Below are 23428 nucleotides of genomic sequence, written 5' to 3'. Positions count from 1 at the left end.
CACCAAGAGGGTTATTCCGGACTGTGGATGCATCCACCTGCAGGACATAACTGACATTTTCCGGGCGCCTCCCCTCAGCACGGCAGAGCCAGACCGCAGGGCCCACCTCCCTCGTGCTCCAGCCTTGCACTATGGAGGGACCTGGGACAGGACAGCCGGGCCGTGCTGCTCCGGCAGAGCCGAAGCAGCCTCCTAGAGAGGCCCTGGTGCCGACTCATGGGGCCTCTTTAAGCCCCCAGTGCCCTATTTACCTACCAGAAAACTCACAGCTGAAGAAATGCAAAGTCTGCCCAAGGGCTGGGAGGATGAGTGTGCTATTAGAGTATCGAGGCCACCGCATCAATGTCTGCCTGCGCGTATGATAAATAACAGTCATGCCTCCTTGAGGACACCCTGAGCCCTGGGCCAAAGCGGCCTGTGGTGAGAACGTCACCACCCCCACCGTACCTTCAGGGAACGCGAGGCCTACAGCTGGCCCCAGACTCAGCCGGTCCCGGGATCGCCCAGGCCTGTGGTTCGCAAGTGGTGGCAGGACCCACCCCAGCAGGGGCCCTTCGGAGAGGCTGTGACCCATGGGCAGTGGGGGCTGAAGGATGGCCCCCTCTTGTCACTGCTCGGCCGCTCGGCAAGCGGGCTGGCAGCCCACACTCGATTTTCTCCCCTGAAGAGGAAGGAGAGGAGCCGTCCCAGGGTGGACGGGGGGACCACGTCCTGAGGGAAGGCCCCAGAACAACCAATCCCCTCCCACCCCTGCTGCAAAAGCAGGCCGGGACTGTCAGGGGTTAGCGCCCCACTTCCCAGGGCCTGAGCCAGGCTGCCGTGTGAAGACGTAGCGGTTAAACGCAGCCCATCATCCGGTCATCTCCTCAGGGAGGCCTCCCCGTCCCTCCAGGCTGAGGCTGGCCGCCTCCATCTCCTCTCCCCCACCTGGCGTTCCAACCACACCAGCCTGCTTCACTTTCTTTATGGCAAATGTCACCATCGGAAATTACCTGGCCTGCTGTTCACTTCCTTGTTATCCTCCCCCTTTCTGGAAAGTAGCTTATATGAAAGTGGTGATTGTGTGTGTCTTACAGAAACACCCCTGGGCCTGCCTGAGTGCCAGGCACCCAGTAGTCACCAGGGAAGTGTCTCTGAGTGCAGACGAGGTGGTGGGAGTGGAGAGCAGAGCGGAACAGGTCTCTAGCGGCCCGGCCCAGGACCTAAGAGGGTACTGAGAACAGAGGGCTTGCCTGCGTCTGCACAGCCTGCCTCACAGCCAGGCACTAGGATGGAGGAGCTGCATGGAGGTGGGAGGGCAGGGGTTCCCCCAGGCGGCGAGGGTCAGCTGCCTGCTGTCTCAGCTCCAGGCCACTCCCGCTCTGCACTCTGCGCCGGGGCCGGGGTTCTGCCATCTGCCCCCTGTGAGGCTATGCCTGCGGGAGGGCTGGAGGAGCCCCCGAGGCTGGAGGCGGGAGTAGGGCCGGGCATCGTCCTGTCTGCTTCCTGTGGCCGTCACTGCCCCCCAGCCCTGCTCCTCACCCATGGGAGTGGTCTGGTCCACTCACAGCACCTGCTTCCAGCGTGCAGCTTTTCTAACATCCACAGAACCAACTGCCATTGCCCTGCTCCTCAGCCCCCAAGGGCCTGCGGACTCCCAGCTGCAGAGCCTTCCCAAGGGCAGCGTCTTCCCAGGTGGGAGCAGCTGCAGCAGTAGTTGTCTCTGTGATACCTGGTGTCCACATCTCGACTTCTCGGTTCTTCAGGAATCTGGTTAACAACTGTCCGGGGAACTGGCGGCACAGTGGTTAAGAACCCTCCTGCCAATGCAGGGACACGGGTTCAATCCCTGGTCCGGGAAGATCCTACATGCCGCGGAGCAACTAAGGCCATGCACCACAACTACTGAGCCTGTGTGCCACAACTACTGAAGCCTGAGCGCCTGGAGCCTGTGCTCCTCAACAAGAGAAGCCACCGCAACGAGAAGCCCGCACACCACAAGGAAGAGTAGCCCCTGCTGTCCGCAGCTAGAGAAAGCCCGCGCGCAGTAACGAAGAGCCAACGCAGCCAATAAATAAATAAATAAATAAATAAATATACAGGCCGCTGCACTGTTTCAGGGAAGGGGCTGGGCCTGCTGGCCTTCAGTGACATATTACGATGTGAGCTCACTGCTACTGCTCACAAATGAAGCTTCTGGTGGTTGCCTTATATTTTGGAACCAACCATTTCTTTTGTTTTCCAAGACAGAAAAAAGAAAACGCCAGCCCTCGCCCTCCCCAAAAGGAATTATCCAAGAGTTCTACTATGCCTAACTTTCAAAGCAGGCATTGTTAATCTTCTTGCCATAAATAGGCAACTAACACCCACTCCGAGTCCAGTCAAACCAAGTTCCTGCCGGCCTGGGGACACGGCAAAGGGCTGGCCCTCCTGCCTGGCATTTGCTTTCTTTAGTTCTCGACTGTGGTCTGAAGCTGCAAGAAAGGGCAGGAATTCAGGACGGCTGATTCCGCAAAAACGTTACAGAAAACGGCTCATGTCAACAAGGATTCTGTGTCGATGCCATGCTTGGGACAACGGAGGGCTGTGTTCCAAAAGGCAAAATGGGCACAGTTTCACCCTGTGCGGGTCCCCACGAAAGCCAGCGGCCTGTACAGGATAAAGGCACAGGCAGGTGGCAGGCATGTCGGCTCAGCCCAGTAATTAATCACACATCCATCTCGGTGACACCGCTCCGCGCGCCCCTGTCTCTGGCCCTCCCAAGGGCAGACCCGCAGGCTCACTGAGGGCTTAGAGCTCCTCCTGGGAGACGTTATCCCACATCCCCAATAAGGAGGGAGGGGTAAGACGGGGGATGCTTAAATCCTTCTGGGTTTCTGTCAAGTGGCCCCTTCACCTGCATCCTTCCAGGCAGGGCTGGGGTCACTGGACTCTGTTAGTAGATTCACAGAGGCCACTGCAGGCCCCTCATTTTCCAGAGATGTTGCCCCAGCTGATGTAAACAGATCAGATGTGGCACGGCTGAGACGCGACCCAGTGTGACAAGGCTCCAGAGCTGAAAGCATCCTCCTGAAGCCCTGAGCCGCTCACCTTCTCCAGCCGAGTCCCAAGCAGAGGACCCAGTTTCAAGTGGACAAGGACAGAGACGCTTCAGCAAAGGAGTGGGAGCCTTGGAGGCAGGGGTGATGAGAAAGGGTAGGAATCGAGTTTCCTCGGGGTGGGAAAGGGCAGCCTGGGCTGGCAAAGCACGGATGCGCACGGGTTTGGGGGTGGGGTGGTTTCAAGGACACTTGTGGAAACAAAACGAATCATGGTGATCAGCTGCACTTCGCTTCTGCTGAGAACAGGTCATGAAGAAATATGGGCAAAGCGAGGGCTGCCAGTGAGGTGACAAGAGGGACTTACCATCAGCAAACTCTGAACACAGTAGCTTAAAGACAGTTATCTTTGGGGATTAGGGTGCTGGATTCTCAGCCCGTTGAGGTCTGTGACTAGGGTGACTTGGAAGCTAATGACAAGATCAAGCCCCTTGGCTGGGCCTGTTGGTTGCACCCCCAGAACGTCCGAGCCCCTAACAGGAATCCACGTGTCCACCGCCCTGGTCCAGCCCACTGTCCTGTCTGCCTCTCCCACCCCTCCGTCCATGCTGCGCCCCCCCAGCCAGGAGCTTGCAGGGCAGGGGTTGGGGGGAGCTGCCACTCCCCTGCTTAAAACTCTCTGTTGTTTCCCCTCCTGCACTCAGAATAAAAGACAAACATCTTCAGAAGACCAACCAAGAAGGCCCACCGCGCTCGGGCCCCTGACCCCATCACGCCCTCTGCTCCGGCCACGCTGGGCTCCTCCCAGCCCCTTCGCGACTCTGACCTTCGCACACACACCTGTGCAAGCCCCACCCCCACTCTCCCAGGGCTGCCTCAGGGCTTATGTCCCTGCTCACACGATTCCAAGGCACCGTGAGAACACTCTGGAAGCCTGGCCGCTTCCGAATGCTACCAGGGAGCAGAGACGCCCAGCGCACGCGGCATCTGGACAGGGCACTGACAGCCACACGGGCTTCCTGGCATCCACTCTGCTGCCTGACACAAGACTTGGGCCGCTGACCAGGGACGCAGAACCACCACACGTAGGGACTTGCCCCGGAACCATCCAACACTACCTAGCAGACGTTTTCCAGACGTTCCCCACAAAGCAGGACTGGAGGTGTCCTCAGATGCGCCTCCCACCTGCCTACAGGCTGCGGCCTCCTGAGGGCGGGCCGTCCGCCTCCCGCCTCCTGCCTCCGGCACCGGAGCAGGGCCGGGCAGGTCGAGGGTGCCTCAAGTCTGGGGAGCTCCCGTCTGGGCACCAGGCTTATGGAGCAGAACATCCCCCCCCCAGAAAGCCCTGGGCACCCCCAGAGCCCTGTGGCCTCACACCTCCTTCAGCTCAGAGGGGCTCTCAATGAAAGCATGGAAAATCACCAAGTGGCATTAAACGCTGCCTCCCTGGCATGTCCCCAGTTGAACTCCCTCTATTCTTTTCCTCAGGAGATCAAAGCTATTGTGTCAACACTCGGCCCGGATCCAAGTGACCTTAAGCAGACTGCTTATGCAACCTGGTGGCTGTGCCTGGGGAGACAAGAGGGATCCAGGAGTCTGAAGAGGGGCTTCCTCGACTTACGAGAGCACCCATCAGGGGTTCTGCAGGGCTTCTGAGAGAAAGGAAGCACTGGGGAGAGCTGAAACTACCCTCCCGCCCCGGCCCGGCGCTGCCCTGCCCTGCCCTGTCCAGCCCTGCAGGATAGCGACACCCCTGTGCCAGGAGCCGCAGCCCAGCTGACTGCCAGGAGCCAGGGAGACGGGCCGCAGGGTGCGGCTCTGACATGAGAGCACCCAGCCCGGCGGATCCACGCCCATAAGAAACAGGAGCTGTCATTTCCATTTTACAGACAAGAAGACGGAGGCTTACAGAGGGTGACCCGCCCAAGGGCACACAGCTCAAAAAAGTGACAGATGGGGAACTGAGCCCCACCTGACTCCAGAGCTCACACCTTCACCTCTACGCCCTCTGTGTCCCACGAGTGTCCGCCACCTGGAAAGAGCACTTGGGGGCGGGTCACAGTAGAGGAGGAGCACTGAAGCCAGCCTTCCCAGCCTCCTCAGGAGCCACGTGGCTGTGGGCAAGTCACCAACCCTCCCGGACTCTCTAGTGAGGGGTGAGAGGTGGCAGATCAATGAGTAGTGGCCACCAAGATCGCAGAGGGGAGGACTCTAGGTTTCCTCTGAGTTCAACCAGAAGGACCACCACGACTGACCAGCAACGCCTGTCAAGCGCACGGAAGGCGCTGCCACCTCGGCATCCATCGCTCTGACGGCCCGGGTCTTAACGGCTCTCTTCCTTTGTCCAAGCCCATCCTGCTTCCTTATCAGAAGCAACTACCCCCACGTGCCCACAGTGGTTTGTTTTTTTTGTTTATTTGTTTTTTAATATTTCTTAATGTTTTATTTCTTAAAAAGAGAAAAGTATAGACATCTGAAAAATAAAAAATTGTCAATATTTCTTTAATCTTTGTGTTGGGTACATGACTATGTTTTGTTTTTCTATAATTTTGTGTATTTTATTTAAAAGTAAGTATATAAAAATAGAAGAAATACGTGAACAGAGTGTGAATAGGAATATATAGGTATATATCAACAAAGTGCTTAGGAAAATGTTAAGTAAGGCAAGGTAGTAGTAGCACCAAAAGTTGACAGCACTATTTTTTTCCCTTACATGGCTGATGGACAGCTTAAATAAAAACACTTCTTGCTAAGATCCATAGAGTGGTAATAAATCCAATACACAGAGAATATGTGGCTCGGTGAAAGGTAATTAATCTGCCCAATTTTATCCACTGGGTAACTGGTAGGAGAGGGGTTTGAATCCACAACAGCGTAACCCAAAAATGTGTGTCCTTTTCACTATATGGTGATAATCACAGCCATGGACCCTGACTTGCAGCGGGCAGAACAGGCAGCTTTAAGCTTTAAGTGATGCCATGTTTCCTTTCTTCAAACAGATCCCCACAGTGGTTTTTACCTTTACTTTTATTTAGAACATCTATCATCCCAGTTGGCATTTCAGGGCTTTCCATGACTATTCCTCAAAGATCTTCACACCCATCTGCATTCCGTGTTGGAAAGGGAGACCCACCTCTGAATTCCTCTGCTGCTCTCAGCACGGCCCCCCGTGCTGGCAGGAAGGGTGTGAAGGGTGCAGAGCAGCCGGAAACGGGAGCCAGGGAGGTGGCCGGCCGGCCACTGGCAGAGGGGACAGGAGGCCACTAAGGCTTGGGCAAGCCAGGCCTCAGCCCAGGGACCCTGCCAAGAAAAAGCACATCTGGCCTGCAGCTGCCAGGGCTGCCGGAGCAAGAGAGAGTGCAGCCAGGGGTGTGAGGGCCACCCCTCGTTAAAGGTGGCCCCCACCGGCACACAGGCGGAGGGAGGGCAGGAGGCCGACCAGAGGCAGCCTCACCCGGCGATGACCCTGCCAGCAAAGAGGCACGAGTTATTGGTGAGCATCTGTGACAACCCTCCTGGTGACTTCCTGCACCAAGCCCTCACCCTTCAGAGCCCGTGCGGCCCTGGCGATGCCGCTCTCCTGGACTGGTCTGCAGGACCATGGCTCTCGGCACAGTTTCTACCTCACGCTTCTTTCCTACCCCGAGCTGCCCCCAGCCAGCTTTCACGGGCCCCTCCAACATCTGCTAACACAACAGTTGCTGCCTGTTTGGAGGCCTGCTCCGGGAGCCTCGGGGACTCAGTGTGTGGGCAGCTGCCATCAATCAAACCTCTGTTTCAGCATCCCAACCCCTCCTCACAAACGTCTCCCTTCTGTTGCAAGCACTGTTGAGAAGTACAATTTGTTGCTCTTTCAAGCTGACCAGCTTGCAGTTAAAAATACAGCAGGGCCTGTGGCACCCAGGGCACGGCATTCAGCAGGTAATCTTTAATTGTTGCTTTTTTCTGAAATCTTTGCTCACGCACACGTGACCCGTGTCTAAATGGCCACGCAGAGCCCAGGTCTCGCTGCGAGTGAACCAATGCTTGGTGGTCAAGCCAACTCTCAAAAAAGCAGTAATAAATCATGTCAGCGAAAGTCCCGCTAATAAACAGCTCATGTGCTCCGGCTGGACCCTGCCCTCAACAGCACATGTTGTCATTTTGCAAAAGGGAGGCTGAGGCTTCACACAGAACACCAGGCACGAGGGGCCTCGACAGACCACGAGAGGGAAGCTGCGCGGGGAGGCCAGCGGCACCCGACCTGGCACGGACGAGGCAAGACTGACTGCCTTCAAGCATCTCGCTCTGCGGACCGAGTGGCTGCAGTTACGGTTACCGGGAAGGAGGGCCTTTCGGGGCCAGGTCCTGGCATCATCCCTCCCCATGGGGCCCCCTCCCTACAGTCACCCTCCCTCACTCAGGACCCAGCTCCCTGCCCGAGAGCAGGGCACTCAGGTTTTGAGAAGCAAAGAATCTGAAAGCAATTTCTAACCCCTCCTTCCCCACTGCTGCAAGAGACAAGAGCCCCCGCTGCTGCCAGCTGGACAGCTGTGCCCGGAGACCCGGCTAGGAGGGCAGGGCACCTGCAGGGGCAGCTGCTGGGCTCCTGGGGTCACTTCCATCCTGGTCCCAGGGGTGACAGACGTGAGACGAGAACGCTCACACACGCCAGCCTCCTCTGGCAGGTGGCGATTCTGATTCTGTCCCCATTTCACCACCCCGGCTCCAGGCGCGCTGTCCACCACAGGCTGAGCGGAGCCACAGGGCAGGCCTCCTTCCCATTTTTCAAAACAAAAGGATGACGTAAGAAGAGGAAGCAACAAGAAGAAGTAAGTGGCAAGGACAGAAGAGGGAGGGCAAAAACAGAAGGAAAGAGAAGGACAGATAAAGCAAAGGGGGGTCCTCAGAACGTCAGCCTCTAGGCCCAGGTCTGCCTCTGGAGGTGCCCAGAACAAGCCCGCACCCTCCCTCCCAAGCCCTGTGATCAGGACGCCAACAGTCAGTATCTGTCAGTGCTGCCTGGGCCAGCGCACAGGTGACGAGTGTGCAGATAAAGACACATACACGTGTAGTACCACAGATGTCACAGATACACACACACGCACATACAGACATCCACACACAGCTACACCCACACATACGTGCACACAGACACACTGACACACTTACACAACACACATGCACACACATGATTTCCCCTATTCCTCCTGTGTTGGTGGTGGCAGTGGCAGTGCCTGTGTTATCTGCTGCACAGAGATGTTAAGCAACTTGCCCAGGGCTGCCAGACTCCTGCCCCATCTCTGAGGCCTTCTGATTTGTCAATGTCCCCCCCGAGGTGAGCATCTAAAGGTGAACCCCATGTGACGGAAGGGCCTGTTTCCTCAGGAGGGGCTGTGAGGGACACAGCCCGAGGGACACCTACATCTCACGGCCTAGGCTTCCAGCTCAGAGCCTGCAGCTCAGAGTGGTGCCCGCCCCAGCGCCCTTGCTCCCTGCGTGCAGGAGGCAGGTCCCGGCCCTCAGAGCGTTTGGGCTCCCCTAGCCCATCGGACTCTCTCAGGGTCCCTCCCCGGTCCCTTTTGTGCTGGATGGAGAGGCTCTGGCTACCATCCTTACTCTGGGCACCGCTGGTGCTCACACAGCCCCCGGGGAGGTCCCAGCCCCGGTCAGCACCCCTGGGGGCCGGGGTTTATCAGGCCTGGCTATCGTCCCAAAGGTCTGACTGCAATGCACTCACTCTGTACCTTCAGCCCAAATCTCTCACGCACCTGGGCCCAGAGCCCACGCACACAGGGGCTTCTTGACGACACTGTTCACGTGGAACCCCTCCCGCCAGGTGGGCAAACGCATAAACCGAGATAAAGAGACCCAGGAGAGAGAGTCTGTGATCCAGCTGGAGGAAACGACGGCAGGACACACAGAGCAGCACCGACCCTCGACACAGGCCGGCCTCCCCACAGTCGTGCAGACCCACTCGCTTCCCAGCAGCTAAAGGTAAGACCACGGGGAGGCCAGGGTCTGGAGGAAGTAAGTCCTGCACCAGCCACCGTCCGGCTGCGAGCAGGTCCCCACACACCAGCGACACCGCTCACAGGGTGCCGGGCACAGGGCCCTCCATGCTCCAGGCTGCATCCAGGGCTCTTCAAATACACAGAGGTGGCCCTGGGCCTGGCTTTCAAGGCTCCTGGAAGGGCAAGGCCCACCTCCTGAGGCCACAGATCATCCAGATGGGGAGCTGAAGCAGGCAGCGCCCCAGGGGAAGGGGTCTGGCTGGGGGGAGCGGCTTGGGGCCACCCATCCCCAGGGCTCTGACCGCAGCCCTTCGGCCCACATGCTTCCCAGGGGCCCCTTCTCTGCTCTCCCTGGACCCTGCCCTGCCCAGGCCTTGGCTGGGGAAAGGCAGGCAGAAGGAGGACAGCCTCCTCAGGATCTTGAGGGCTGCCTGGAACCGATGAAGTAACCTATACATCTGGGCACAGCTCCACTGAGCCATATATTTTCAAACGGTTTCTGCCCAAGTGAGGATGGGAAAGGTCCCCGGTGATGCCAGTGGTGTGATTCCAACGTGTGGCTAGTAAAATATAATAACACGGGTACGTTGTTTTTATTGCCTATCTAATTTATTAGCTAATAAAACAAGCTCAGCATTAAAAATTTAACTGAAGCCATTTATCGTGCCCAGAACTCAGGGCTCTGGGTTTCCTTCAGAAGTCGCCCAAATCTGTCACCTTTCCAGCCTTTTTACCTATTTACATTTCTCCAGGAAGGAAAATTCCACTCGCCTGTCCCATTTGAATGAATGTGTCCGATCGCTGCCTAGCTAGGACACTCCTAGAGCCGCAATGGGAGGAAGGGAAACTGACCGTGAGGGCGCAGGGTCGGCTCTGCCAACTCCTCTCCTCAGCTCTCCCCCAGGCAAACCCCACGGTCACAGAGTGGGGGGCAGTGCCACCCACCGGTCCTCCGGGCCAGGGCCTGGGCTCTTGGACAAAGGTGGCCAGCAAGGCAGGACTCAGGGGCCAGGTGGGCGCTCTAGACTGGAGATACCTGCACCCCTTGTTTTCGGGGGGCCTCTAGGCTGGCAGGGAGAACTAGAGGAAAAGGAAACTCCCATAAACAGAAGCTATATTTTCATTCTGAAAGGAAAGGAGGCCCAGTGGAAAAAGCAGCACTGGCCACTGAAGGAAGGCAGTGATGCCCACCTGCGAAGGAGTGGACACAACAAGTCAGTCTGCACAGATGTGGCCATGTGCTCACAAGCAAGGCCAGCCTCTCACTGCCAAGCTGGTCTCCACTCCCTAAGCCCAGCCATGACTGAGGCTCACATGACAAGACCAGAAAAGATGATGCTCAAACCGTGGCTCTGAGCACCTGAGGAACCCCTGGACACAGAACCTAGAGAGCGGTGTTCTACCCACCACACCCATCTGTCCTCGAGTAGACAGGTCACAAGGGCCAACCCTGCTCCCTGGGCCTCCCTGTCACGCTCTGATCCTTGGGACTCCCCAGTGAGAACCAAACGCAGGCATGCAGGCTTGGAGACGGTCCTGATGAAGGTGTATTAACTCCAAGCTCATCTCATTCAAACCAATACTCAAGGTCAGTGTTAGCACAAGGCAGGGTCCGAGACACAGAGGATAAAGCACAAGGGACGGGGCGTGTGGCCAGAGGCCGCGCCTACAGCGAACAGCGAGGACGATGACAGAGGCGGCACAGAGGAGAGTGATCACGGTTCCTGGACGGTCTCACACTATCGGCAGTTTAAGCAAAAGAATAAGTGCCTCCCCCCCATCTATTGTCTCTGAAACTATCCCCCACGGCCCTGATCTCAGGATCAGCACAGTCTGAGTGACACTGAGTCTCGGCCTGGGCGAGCAGTTCCTACGGCGGCTGCAGGGATGGGCTCCTGGGAGAGGCTGCAGAGAAGTGCCTGGAGGGGGACCAGCAGTGTCTGGTGACACTGGGCCGCCCAAGGCCCTGACTCTCACCATCTGTCTGCTCCTGTACCGCTAGCACGTGTGCATGGGGAAAGAGCTTTCCTGCTTTTAAATGGAAAGCCACAGATGCTTAAGAAAAAGGGTTTGATTTCATCTTTCAGTGTATAGAATTTTACAAACAAGGAAGTTAACCCACTTCCTGGGTATTTCTGACACGGGCACCCTGCCCTTGCCCAGCGTGGGCCAGGAGCCGTGGAGGCCCCGACAAGCGCCTGGTTGCTTCTGCAGCACCTTCCAGCGCCTTCTGGGGCTCTTACCTGTGCCATCTTGGCAAGGTCCAGGGAGGGCCTCTGCTCCTGAGCCTCTTCGGGGCGACGCCGCTTAACGCCGACCTTCTTGTCATTAAGGACACACGGCTGGGAGCGGCTGCGGGAGAGCCCGCTGGAGCGTCTGGCCAGCTCCGGCGTCGAGGCGGGGGTGCTGCTGGCGGACGGGGGACAGTACTCCGCGAAGGAGAACTGCTCGTGCGAGCAGGAGAGGGACCGCTGCATGTCGAGCCGGTCCCCGCCCACAGGGCTCGGGTCGGGGCCCCAGATGTCTCCCGCCTGTCCGCAGGTGGCCGAGCCCGGCGCCCCCCGGCAGGGCTGACCGCCAAATCGGTGGTGAAGTCCCGCCTGGTCGTAGGGCGAGGAGAGCACGTTGGCACGGGCCGGGAGGCTGAAGCTGGAGCTCCTCTGCATGGTGCTGAAGCCGTTGGAGTAGCGCTGGACGCTGCCCCCACTGTAACAGCGCCTCTTCTCGACAGGAGTCCAGACTTTGGACCCCAAGGGCCTCCATGACGTTCGGCAGCTGGACATCTCGTCAGAGAAGGACAGCGACCGGCACTGGCGCTTGCTGGGGGGCGCGGAGGGGTTCCCGTTGTGGTCACTGAGGCTGAGGTCTTTGATCAGGCTGGTGACCGCGCAGGCAGTCGCGGCCTCCCGGTGCCACAGAGTGCTGTCCTGACACTTGTCGGGCAGGCACTCCCAGATGCTGGCGCTCGGCTGGTCGATCTGAAGAGGGCACTTCCTGTCCAGGTCTCGCCATCTGTCATTTTCTGGTTCGTAAATGACAAAGAGAAACAGGATTTGAGAAGGCCTTTGTGCCAGCCCTCTATCTCCTCACCAAGAACCCGTCTTAAACAGGATGCTAGAGCCAGAAAGGCCCTTAAAAGCCATCCAGTCATGGCTTTACAGATGAGAAACAAGCTCAGAGGGGGGACGTGAGTCCCACGGTGCTGAGTTAGAAGCAGGGCAAAGCCTAGGATCCAGGCAGCCCCCAGGATTCCTGAGACAGTTTTCTTTCCAACATACCGTACTGCCTCCCAGGAAAGTCCAAAGCACTACTGTTCACCCCAAATGCTTCTCATTTTCTAGAAGGGAAATCAACTTGCCATCCCTGCCCTGGCCGGCAGCAGAGTGGGGGCAACGATTCTGTTACATCTCGTCTCAAGGGCTCCACAGCTCTGGGGCTGGGACTTGATGTCCCGGCCGGCGCCAGACCACGACCAAAGATGAGTCCGTCAGGACTTCAGAGGGGCTGGAGGTGCTGCCAGGTTAGCTCATCTGGCTTTCATTCTTAAAATACTTGCTGACAACAGAAACCGGATATTATACTTATTTATGTCCCCTCCACCAAAATGCACAAGCCAACGACAGTGGCTACCGATCACTGAGGACCTCCCTCGTGCTCACATGCTCTCTTGCTGAAATCGAGGATAAAGTGGCCAAAATCTACAGAACCAAGTCTTGGGCTGCACAGACTTAGGGGTACAATTTAAACTTGCATATTCAGGTCTCTTCTCGAAGGCGTGGACAAATAAGCTAAGCCTGCTAGGAAATGCAGACTTCTGCACTTGAACCGTTACTTTAGTGAAATATTCAAGAACTATTTGTTGTTTTTCTACTATGGAATCAGGCTCTGTGCTGAGAATTTTAGGAGCGCAAAGACAAATTTGACATAGTTCTTGTATGCAAGTTCACAATACAAAAGCAAAGTTAAGAAATCTGCTGTACTATAGGGATCAGTGTGTTAGTATGTTTCTATGTTTTCTACTCTACATCTATTTATAAACTGTGCAAATGTGAATATGGAAAAAGTATGGCTTGAGACAGTCCGTCAGTAGGAGAGAAGTAAAATCCAAACTGACATTCAGCCGGTTATTTCACGCACACTGATTCTCAGCACCGTAATCAATTACTGCCTGTCCCAAGTGGGTGGTGCAACCCACACAGAGCTCTGCATGGCTACCACTGCTGCCCAGAGTGGGAGACCCAGGCTTGGGGATGTTGACCCAGTGGCCCCAAGCCACACAGCTAACAAGAGATGAGATGCAAGCCCAGGCGGGCCCAACCCAAAGCCCTTTGCTCTTTTCACTGCACTGCAGCACTAAGGGAACCACAGGGCAATCTGACCTTGGCCCTGCCCTCAAGGAGTTTACCAGTCGTGCAAGATGAGCCATCGCTCAGAAAATTGTGATGTCACCTACAGGAGTGCTCCAGGCAGCAAGGACTGTAGGACCATCTCCTCTACTAGTGGCGACTTCTCAAAGGGCCCCAAGAGACACCCGAGGGACTGACCCCATGCTGAGTGTCACAAGCTGTAGCTACTTGACAGGTTCAAAGGGAATGACCAACGGAGGCCCCCAAAGGAGCTTCATGAGCCACAGGAAAAGCCAAGTCAGGGCTAAGTGTGACCCTCCTCCCTTGAGGGCACCCTGTGCAGTCATGAGACGCAGAGCCTGAGGGCTGCAACCTTGGGCAGGGGACACAGCAGGAACCTTTCAGAGGCTGTTTCCACGGGAGGGCCTTAGAAGCTGAAGACGCAGGAGAGACATCTGCCAAGTCAGGCCAGCTGGGAACAAAACGGGACGGACACTAAACGTCCAACTCATCTCATCCCTGAAATCTGCCCGGGCCCTGATGCACAGCAAGTCTCAATACGTGTTCCTTTAACTGAGTCGGACAAATCATTGCCAAAAATTACCTTTCTGCAAATAGCATTTACGTTGTTCAAAGTAGGTCTTTACTACCCACCACTCCTCACATATTCACCATTCTTTTAAAAGTTTGAATTTGACATTTATCAGCAGTTGAAAGGTCAGCAAACTAATATTAGGGTAACATTTTTTAAAAATACAAACTAACATTGACTGAGTCACGACACCTCTGATTTAGAAGAAGAAACGTTATCCCCAGAAAAAGTGGAGATTTCTGTATGATGATGTTCTTTAAAATGATATGAGTGACAGCAAAATGGTAAACCCAACTAAAATGTCCTACAGTAGGGGGCTGGTTAAATAAAGCATCAAGGAATAACATGGAATATGAAAAAAGTAGTTTCAAAGAATATTAACGATGTGGAGAAATATTAATGATGAAACACTAAGCATAAAGAAACAGGATATAAAGCTGTATAGACAGCGAGATTCCTATTTAAGTAAAATACGAATGCTACATGGGAAGATAAAAAGGAAATAAACCAAAATGTTCATGGTCGATTGGCAGACAGCTAGTTGATTTCTCCCCTTTCTCTTTCTCTCAAGTTTCTACATTTTCTATAATGTGGAGCACCAGGGCCTACAACCCCATCCTCCTCTGGGTTTGCTCCTCTGCTCTTTCAGGAAGTCCCCATCAAACGATGCTCGCCGCTGACTCCTCTTTTGGGACAAGGCACTGAGACGCCAGAAGGGCCACAAATGTAGTCGACTACGGAAGGAACCAGAAACCCAGCCAAAGGCTGTGAGGGCCCCCACATGGTGCCACGGTGGCCCCAACTTGAGGAGCCTGGAGCCCACTGGAGACGGTCTCTCCCAGGCCTTGGGAAACCTGGGAAATTAAGAGAGTAGTCCTATCCTCAGAAGATACCACTTTCTGTTCCATTTTTACTTCACGGCCCTGGAATTCTCCCCATCTCTAGGGAAATCGTGAGGAAAAGGAGAAGTGGGAGCCAGTTAAGCACGAACATTCTGTCTCTCCAGCGGCCACCCTGTGATCTTGGCGCTTCCTAACTGGACCACTCAGGCCTCCCTCTTCCAGTCCCACCTCCTTTCTGCCTCCAGGGGACTTTCTGAGGCCCACACGTGTCGTGGCCCCATCTACTCATGGTCTCCCCAGGAGGCCCTGTGCTCCAGGCACATCAAAATTCCTGTGAAGCAGAAGTCAGACAAGAGTCAGGGAGAGCCAAGATCACCCTCCAAAATCCTTGAAACAGCCCATAAAGCCCACTCCTCCTGGTGCTGTGTACACAGCCCTGAAGAGTATCTAAAACTAAAGTTTAATAAATCGGTTGCAGGAATGAGCACTGGTAACATCTACGTGCAGAGGGGTATGCATTTGATTTGTTTTGAGGTTAACTATCGAATCTCCAGTGGGAACTGGAGTTGGATGGTTAACTCTAGTGTGCTCCTACCTGCCTACAGGAACTACTCCCCTCTGTTTTAAAGAGCAAGCCTCCATGACCTGAATACACAGAAGTCTTTGTTGTAGAGAGGATTAAAAGAGTCAGTTCTCAACTCAGTCCACTGGTTAAACGTGGATACGATGCAACCACTGTGGACCTGCAGCTACCCTTCCCACGTGAGCTCTTCCACACCTTCACACCTTTGCAGAGACCTGGAATATTATCCTCCTGCCTTTATCCTCCCACCAGTCTCTTACTCCCCATTTCAGAGCCAACTCAAACATCACCTCCTCTGCAGATACGCCTTCCCATACAAGCCCTTGGGCACCCGCAGCTCTTTGCCTAGACTTTCAATCACATGGCTCATGTTAACTGAAACTTAATGATGTCCTTACGTGTCTACGTCATCTACTGAGTTACAAGTTATGGAGCACAGTCCCGACATGACTCCCCTGTGCCCAGCACACAGCCTGGCACACAGCAGACTTCAGCCGGTGGTGGGTAGAGGAAGGAGGGTATGACGAAGTGCAGAGAAAAACTGCCAAGCAGATTGTGGGTGTTCACTTGGTCTCGCTCATCCTTTGTCCGTGGCACAAGTAACTGTTCCCTGGCCAGGCAGGTCCAACCTGGGCTGTGCCTTGAACTCCCCACCCCCCTGCGGCCAGGGATGGTTGAGTACGAACTAGCCAGGATGCTGGCTGGCACTGCAGTGGCCAAGATACTCTGAAAACACAAAGCACTGCCTGATACTGAGCACTGCTACTGTGTGTCAACACCAGCCAGGTGGCCACTTGTTCTGTCTGTGGAGCAGATAATGTTTTAATTGTTTCTATCTTTATCGCTGCAAGAAGTACAATATAAGAAAAGTAAAAACAATCGCAGCTATGTTTAGCCCTTGTGTTTTCCCCCTTCGCTCAGGGAACAGAAGGCGATTTGTTGGGTCAGGTCACCAGACAAAAGAAACAGGAATAGAAGCTAATTTTTCATGGCAAACCGCCCTGAGCGTTAGGCCCAACGTCATGTTGTACAAAAGGCCTCGGTTCGGCTCCAAGGAGAGGATACAGGACGCCCCCGCCCCTCCATTCAAAATCACTTCTGCACAAACAACTGTAACTCTTTCAAAAGTGACAATGGCCGTGGACGTGGGGAGTCCACCGAGCAGGGCTCACTTGGTGTGGTGGAAAGGGTGTGGACCTGGGTTCAAGCCTCAGCTCTGCAAGTGACTTAATCTCTCAGAGGCTCAGTTTCTTCATCTATAAAATGAGGGGACTGGTTGTAACCACCCCACCGAGCTATTCTGAGAACTAAACAGTTGCCTTGCAGAGGGCCTGCGAAGACGGAATGGGCTCTCGAGACGGCAACACTGCAGAAGGCTCGCACAGCTGAGCCTCGGCCCTTCTGTAACTGCGGACCCAACTCTGTGGAGTCTGGCTGGAATGGGAACCCAGACGCTCTGCACGAGGATGTCTCAAATTGTGGTTTCGGGACCACCTGCAGGGGCATCCTCCGGGGAGTTAGAATGCAGATTCTGAGGCCCAGTCCCTGACATGATATACACAGACTCTCTAGGGGTAGAAACCTGCATTTTAATAAACTCCCCAGGTTATTTTATTGCGAAGTTGTTGAGAACCACTGCTTAGACTGCAGGCTACACAGGGGCCTGTGTTCTCAAGCACCTCCGTGACAGCCTGGCCAGACCTCCAGCCACACCAGGAAGCTCCTGCAGGGTTGACCTTCCCAGTCCCCACATTCTGGATTCGGGACGTCATTGAACGCGGCCGTTCTTCTGTTCGTTTAGTTTGAGGCCAACAACAGAGAGCAGAATGAGGGAGAGGGAGGACTCTGCCCTTCAAGTTCCTCAAGGTCCCTCTCTGCAGGAGGGGCTGGGGACCCCCAGGTGCACAACATGTCCTGGATGGAGAGCCAGTGGGAAAGGCCTGAGAAGCCCACCACGCATGTGAAGGGCATACTGTGAACCCTCCCCACCCCACCCCGAGACACGCCGCGGCCTAGAGCTTCCCAGGGAGGCCCGCAGCACCAAGCCTGCGACAGACGCGACACAGCCCCAGCGCATGGGCGCCGCTCAGGTTCTCGGCGGCCCCCCGTCCTGCAACCCTCAGGAGCAGCCACAGCTCCTCCACGTCCCAGCTGAGCCCACCTTCACAAGGCTGAGATCCTACACAGGAGTGGGGGTGTGTGCAGGACAAGCACACACGGGCTTTTCCTACGGAGGTGGGGGCAAACCACGCAAAACCACACCAATCACACAAACCGCCTCGCTTCCCCGCACACGCACTAACCAGACGACCTCCGAGGCGCCTGCGAGGCCGAGGCTCGACGACTGAGCCTGAGCTTTCCGGGAGGCATGGGAGCAGCGGACAGCCACACACGTGGGGACTAGAACTCCGGTCCCCCGGCCACACTCGCAGGCTCCGGTCCTGAGACCCCTTGGCTGGGGAGAGCAGAGACTGCCGGGTGCGCAGATCTCGAGCTCAAAGAAAACACCCAAAGGAACACAAATAGCATTTGACCTCAAATGTTCTTGTTTCCATTCCTGCCCTTACGCGTGAAGGGAAATTCCCAGGGGCCCAGATTCAGAGTGGACTACAAACCCTCTTATGTTCAAAAGACAGAGGAGATTTACAGCCTTGGCTATCTTTATGCTGTGTTTAGTGGCTGCTGTATGGTGACAACCACAGCAGAATGTGGTTTCTAGAAAAGGTTAAACACCTGAGGCACAGCCCCAAGATACAGAAGGTTCCTGCAGCCGCCCAGGCCGGGGCAGCGGGCCTCAGTCACATCAAGGCCGGCTGACTCATTCTTGGATTTCACACCTGTCTACGGTGCTGACATCAGTCTCCTCCCCTGCCCTGTGGGTTGGGTTGTGCTAACTTGGCCTCAAGGCTGCAAGGACGCTATGCTTGGTTTGGGGGTAGAAGCTCACCAACCCTTTCAATGGGAAATTCAAGAGAGTTGAGGTCTCTTTCTGAAGCCAGCTTTATTCAGCCGATCTTATGAAAAGAACACAGGTGGAAAAACACACAAGGCAATGACATGAGCTCTCCCACAATGGCGTCATCTACTTTTAAATGAACGTTAGAGCCCCTGGCCCACGGGAGGGCCTGTTTCCCTGCATCAGCAGAAGGGAGACTCAGTGCAGAGCTGTGTCAGGAAGAAATGTTTCCTGGGCTCCGCCTGCCCAAGCTTCAGCCTCTGGTTGTGCCCTCTCACCTGCAATAAATCATAAAATGTCAGCAGCATCTTGGGTTCAGGGACAACAGCACAGGATGCCAAGCTCCTCAGCCAAGGCCTGAGGACCAGGGACGAGGACAGCTTGAGATAACGTCCACTGGCCCTACCGAGGGAAGGCTGGCTCAAAAGGTGCTGGGAGATGCCCGAGAGACTGGGGGGTTCAGAGTGGTTATTGGGGTCCTACCGTTCCCAGCTGGGTGGGGGTGGCCCATGGCAAGTCGCCGTTTCTGGGAAGTCTTTGCTCTTACAAAAAGCGGCCCAGCAGGATCCCCAGACAGTACAGAGGTGTAAATCAAACCCTCCAAACCGGGCACTGGGAGCAAGCGCCTCAGTCTCCCAATCTGTAGGAAGGGCGGACTGGGGCCCTGTGACAGCCCCCTTTCAGCTCTGAATGGACCTCCTGCTCCACCCACAACCTCCAGAAATGCAGGGAAAAGCTGGCATTCCCAATGGCAACAGAAACGCTGAAGAGACAGAAAGGTTGGTTTTATGTCTCCTTCAGATCGCCACCCCGGCTGCGGTACACACAGAGCACGGGAAATGGGCAACGCCTGCGTTTCATCTCTAACCCAGCGTGCGCAGCAAAGCTGGGCGCCATCATACAGACGAGAAAACTGGCAGCTGCGAGAGCTTTCCAGGAAACTGTCAATAAATTCGCATTAACTGTTAATTAACTAACACCCCACTGGGATCGTTGCTGAAGTTGGGGGAAAAGCCTGAGTGCACATCCCAAGCACAATACTCATCTCGTGGGGCGTCACAGCACTCCCCGCATGACGCGTGGGGAGACTCGGTTTCAGGACAGCATCCTATCTCGCCTCTGGACACACAGCTAGCAAACAGCAGTCGGCAATCCCAAGGCTGTGCTCTTGCAGCTGGGCCAGGCTGCCTCCTAATGACCATTTCTCCACGTGGAAGGCAACCTGGCGATGCCCCACACTGGGGGCGCCCAAGGCCAGTCTGGCCGCTACCACTCCCTGTCCTTTGGCACTTCTGGGGGCCCCCTCCCCTCCCACATCAAGCCAGCCTGGTGAGAAGGCAGCCCGGGAGGCTCCCTTTTCACCGTAAACAGCCATCATGTGCCAACGACACTTTGCACCTACTTCAATTCTGTCCGTTATTCCAGAAACACTGTCTGAAACCAGTAACTGGTGCAAGGAAAAACTGAATGCACTCTGTATGGACAAACCTTACCATATTTTAGAGATGGAAAAATCACACCTATGACCACAATAAATAAAAACAGTCCTTAAAAGTCAGGTTTTAAAAATCATGCAGATGCACTATTGTATATGGATGTACTAGCCTATTTTGGTTAATAATCCGTTTCTTACAGGAGGCCCTGGTCCAGGGATGATGTGCAGCATGTCTATCTCTGAGAGCCGGAAAAAGTAGCAGAGACCAGAAATTCTGGCTCTGTTATCGCTGTTGTTCATTTTGTTTCAGTCATGTGTTCGTTTGCTCTCAGAAACCTAAAATGCTCAGCCTCCGAATGCTGGCTTTCTCCTGCACAGTGCAATCACAACACCCCGACTTTCAACGACAAATGGTGGTGGAGTAAGAAGACCATAAGCTACCAAATCTCAAAGTGAAATCTTTTCATCCTCAACACAGCCAACTGGTCTACCCTGTAGGAATCAGTACAGAGGGTGCCCCCAGGAGAAACCCTTTTATGTACAGAGCAGACTTTAACAGCCAAGTAATTAAACACGGAAAGTGAGGGCTTATAATTAAAATGCTGACAAACCTGAACCAGAGTGGCACAAGTAGGGCTGCTATAATATTTTTACAATTCCTTTTCTATACATAATGTATGATCCTTCTGCTCAAGTTTCCTCTATATTCTTTGCCTGTGAAATAATTTACATTAATAAATAATTTATTACCATGACTCCTAAAGTAATTATGGGTTTCCACCCAATTTTTTTTAGCATCTGAATTGTGTTATTCTCTGTCCACTGACTTGCATTGACACGACTTTTCCTAGTGCCCTTTTGGAAGTAATTGGTGTCGCACACGCTTTCTCACATATTATTTGATTTCTGGGTCTCCTTGTCACCTGAGTGCGGAAGAAAATGGAGCGTGTAGTGTCCAGTGTCCCTGCAGCATGGAACTCACTCAAGGGGTGCAGTTAGCCGAGCCAAGGGTGATGAATGGAGGCCCCTCTCAGCCCACTCGCCCTGTTTCACCAAAAGAGATCCAACTAGAACGTGTGTGACCCTGGCTTGGTGCGAAGAAGCATCTCCCACGGCAAACGGTGGAGGAGCAGGAGGGAGACAGCTGTGTGCTGAGGATTCTCAGGCAGCCCCCCCCTCCCCCGCACAGAAAGCTTCCCTTGGGGGCAGCCAGGCCCCTCTCTGCACCCACTAGAATCACAGCCAAGAACGGGGCTGGCTCGCCTGTCAGGCCAGCTGACCGGTGGGCGGGCCACACCCATGAAACTGCCACCTGACCAAGGTTTCCTGTGTCAAGAACACAATAGCCGGGCAGACATGGCTCTTCCCCAGAGAAGCCGTTTGCAGAGGAAATTCCGCTTCTGCACAAACAACGTGCTGAGGACTGTCTGGGAGGTGAGAAAAGAAACCGAGAGGCACAGCATCGTCTCTGCTAAAAGCAGCCCTGCGGTGACAGGCTGGCGGGCAGCCTGACAAGGGACACTCAGCCCTGGCCGGCCGGTGGCCTGGGTCCACTGCACCCCGCTTCTCCCATCCACACTCCATGCTGCCTTTGTCTCCGCCCGCCTTCCCCACCCCCACCCCCACTTTGGAAAAGAACAAAACCACTTCTTTGTATCAAGTTCCCAAACTTGGGGAGGCGGGGAGGGGGATGAAGGTGCGGACCGCCTGGTCCTATAGTGCAGCTCACAATACTGAGCATCAAGTACTTAAAAACAAAACATTGTTGTGAGCACCGATTATGTTCCTAACACACTTTATCTCAGTGGCTGCAGAGGAGGCTGAGCTACTTGCAAGTGTGGCTTTTTAAGAGGAAGCAAACAGGCACTCCCCGCCCAAGTGCACTTGCCTGGATGTTCTTAAGAACATTTATGAAACTCCAACTCATCCCAGGGTCCGGCTAGGAGCCTTGCTGGGGGGTTTAGGAGGGAAATGCCCCGAGTAACAGGGCCAAGCTTTCCGCAGCTCTCACGGGAGAATTCCACTGATCAGGGCCAGACCATGAGTCCTTTTTCTTCAGGAGACAGGCAGGGCGTTTTGCTGATTTTAATACGATGATGTTTTATCTTTGCTGAGCATTGTCCAGCCCAGGAAGGGCCCAAACCCTCTTGAACAGTCTGGCTGGACCCCCCAGGAGTCCTCTTCCCTGCGAGGAAAAGCAGGCGCGGCTAAGATGAAGTCTCGCTGCTGCTCAGGTCGCAGGGCAAGGCCACACCCCGAGTCCCGGGTTCACTGGGACGGAGCAGCCACCGAGCCTCCACGAGCACACGGCCTGGCAGGCCTCAGACCCCCGACATGCCCGCCTCAGCAAGAGCAGGAAAGGGATGGGGGTGGGAGGGGCTGCGCTGGCGCCTCCTGGGCGCTGCTGCCTCTTTAAACCCCACAAACACCTGCCACGTGCAGGGTGCGCAAAGCGAGGCTCAGGGAGACGGGCCGCGTGCCCGCGGGGCGCCGCGTGCCCGCGGCGCTGAGGGCCCGCTTCAGGCGCGAACCAGCCTGAGCCACAGGGATCCACGGCTCCCTGGCCTCGCGCCTCTGCGAGACAGAAACCCCCGAGGGCAGGGGTTGATTCGCTCTATCCCCACCCGACGAGCACCTGACACAGGCAGGTATTCAATAAACACTGAAACCAACTGCAGGGTCAGGCGGGTCAGGGTCTCCCAAACCAAGGAGGGGCTGAGGACAGAAAGATGAGCGCGTGCGGGGGGCGGGGGTACCTGCACGGACCCCACAGAGCGGCTGCCCCACTGCCCCTCCGCTGCCTGGCAGTGCCCAGGTGTCGGCCGGCAGAGCAGGAGAGGGACAGACCCCGCAGGAGGGAAGAGCCTGAGGGCGAGGGAGGCTTTGCAGAGCCTTCCGGAAGAGCTACCCTGCAAACCAGAGCCCGGAGGGGCAGCAGCACAGGCCGTCCTCGAAACCCCAGGCCGGAGAGAGCCCCCCCAGCAGGAAGCAGGCCACTGGGCTCTGCGGGCTCAGACCAACTGTGCTGGGAGTCTGGGCAAGGGCCTCTCCCCACACGCCTCTGCCTTGGTCCCTGGGCCTGAGCATCTTCCCCCACAAGGGCAACTCTCTCCCCTACACCCCCTCCCCAAGAAGACCAAGCTGGTCCCTTTGGGCACGGAGGCCTCTTGCAGGAGCAGCATCCTCACTTTAGGCCTCAGCCCTCTTCTCACCTATCACGTCAGGAGCTCGCGCTGTGCCAGGCTCCTCACTACCGTCTCGGAGTCCCCACAGCAAGCCTACGAGGCGGGTGCTGTGCTAACAGCCATTTTACAGACAAGGAAACTGAGGCTTAGAAAAGGTAAATAGTTCAGAGTGGCTGCGTGAGTGCTGACACCACCCGCATGAACCCACAAGAGCTCCAACTTATCATGGTGCCCTTGCAGCAAAGGCCAAGGAAGCCTGACGCACAACGGCCTTGAAATAAACACTGACATCGCCACAATCCAGGTCACTAGGCCGGCCCGATTCAGAGCTAACATCCTGGTGTGCCCAGGAGCCCCCTTCTCCTTCCTGGACACGACAGAGGAAGGAGGTCCAGCCGCACCTCAATCGTGAGTCTGGCCCAGGAAGCAGGCAATGGGGCAGGCTTCTGGGCCACGTGGATGGGTCGCCGAGGGTCGGT

The 23428-nt window shown here is 55.5% G+C and overlaps 1 protein-coding gene across 2 annotated transcripts in view; it reads right to left on the bottom strand.

Annotated features, from left to right (window-relative positions):
- The window catches only part of FAM53B (family with sequence similarity 53 member B), a 77959-nt gene that overhangs the window by 43921 nt on the left and 10610 nt on the right, over nucleotides 1-23428 (bottom strand). For both annotated transcript variants that reach the window (XM_057734957.1, XM_057734958.1), the window contains exon 3: nucleotides 11254-12032. In XM_057734957.1, coding sequence (XP_057590940.1) covers nucleotides 11254-12032 — 779 coding nt within the window. The remainder of the gene's footprint in view (nucleotides 1-11253; nucleotides 12033-23428) is intronic.

Source organism: Hippopotamus amphibius, chromosome 5 (genome assembly GCF_030028045.1).
Source record: "Hippopotamus amphibius kiboko isolate mHipAmp2 chromosome 5, mHipAmp2.hap2, whole genome shotgun sequence".
Lineage (NCBI taxonomy): Eukaryota > Metazoa > Chordata > Mammalia > Artiodactyla > Hippopotamidae > Hippopotamus > Hippopotamus amphibius.
This window is presented reverse-complemented; position numbering and strand designations above follow the sequence as displayed.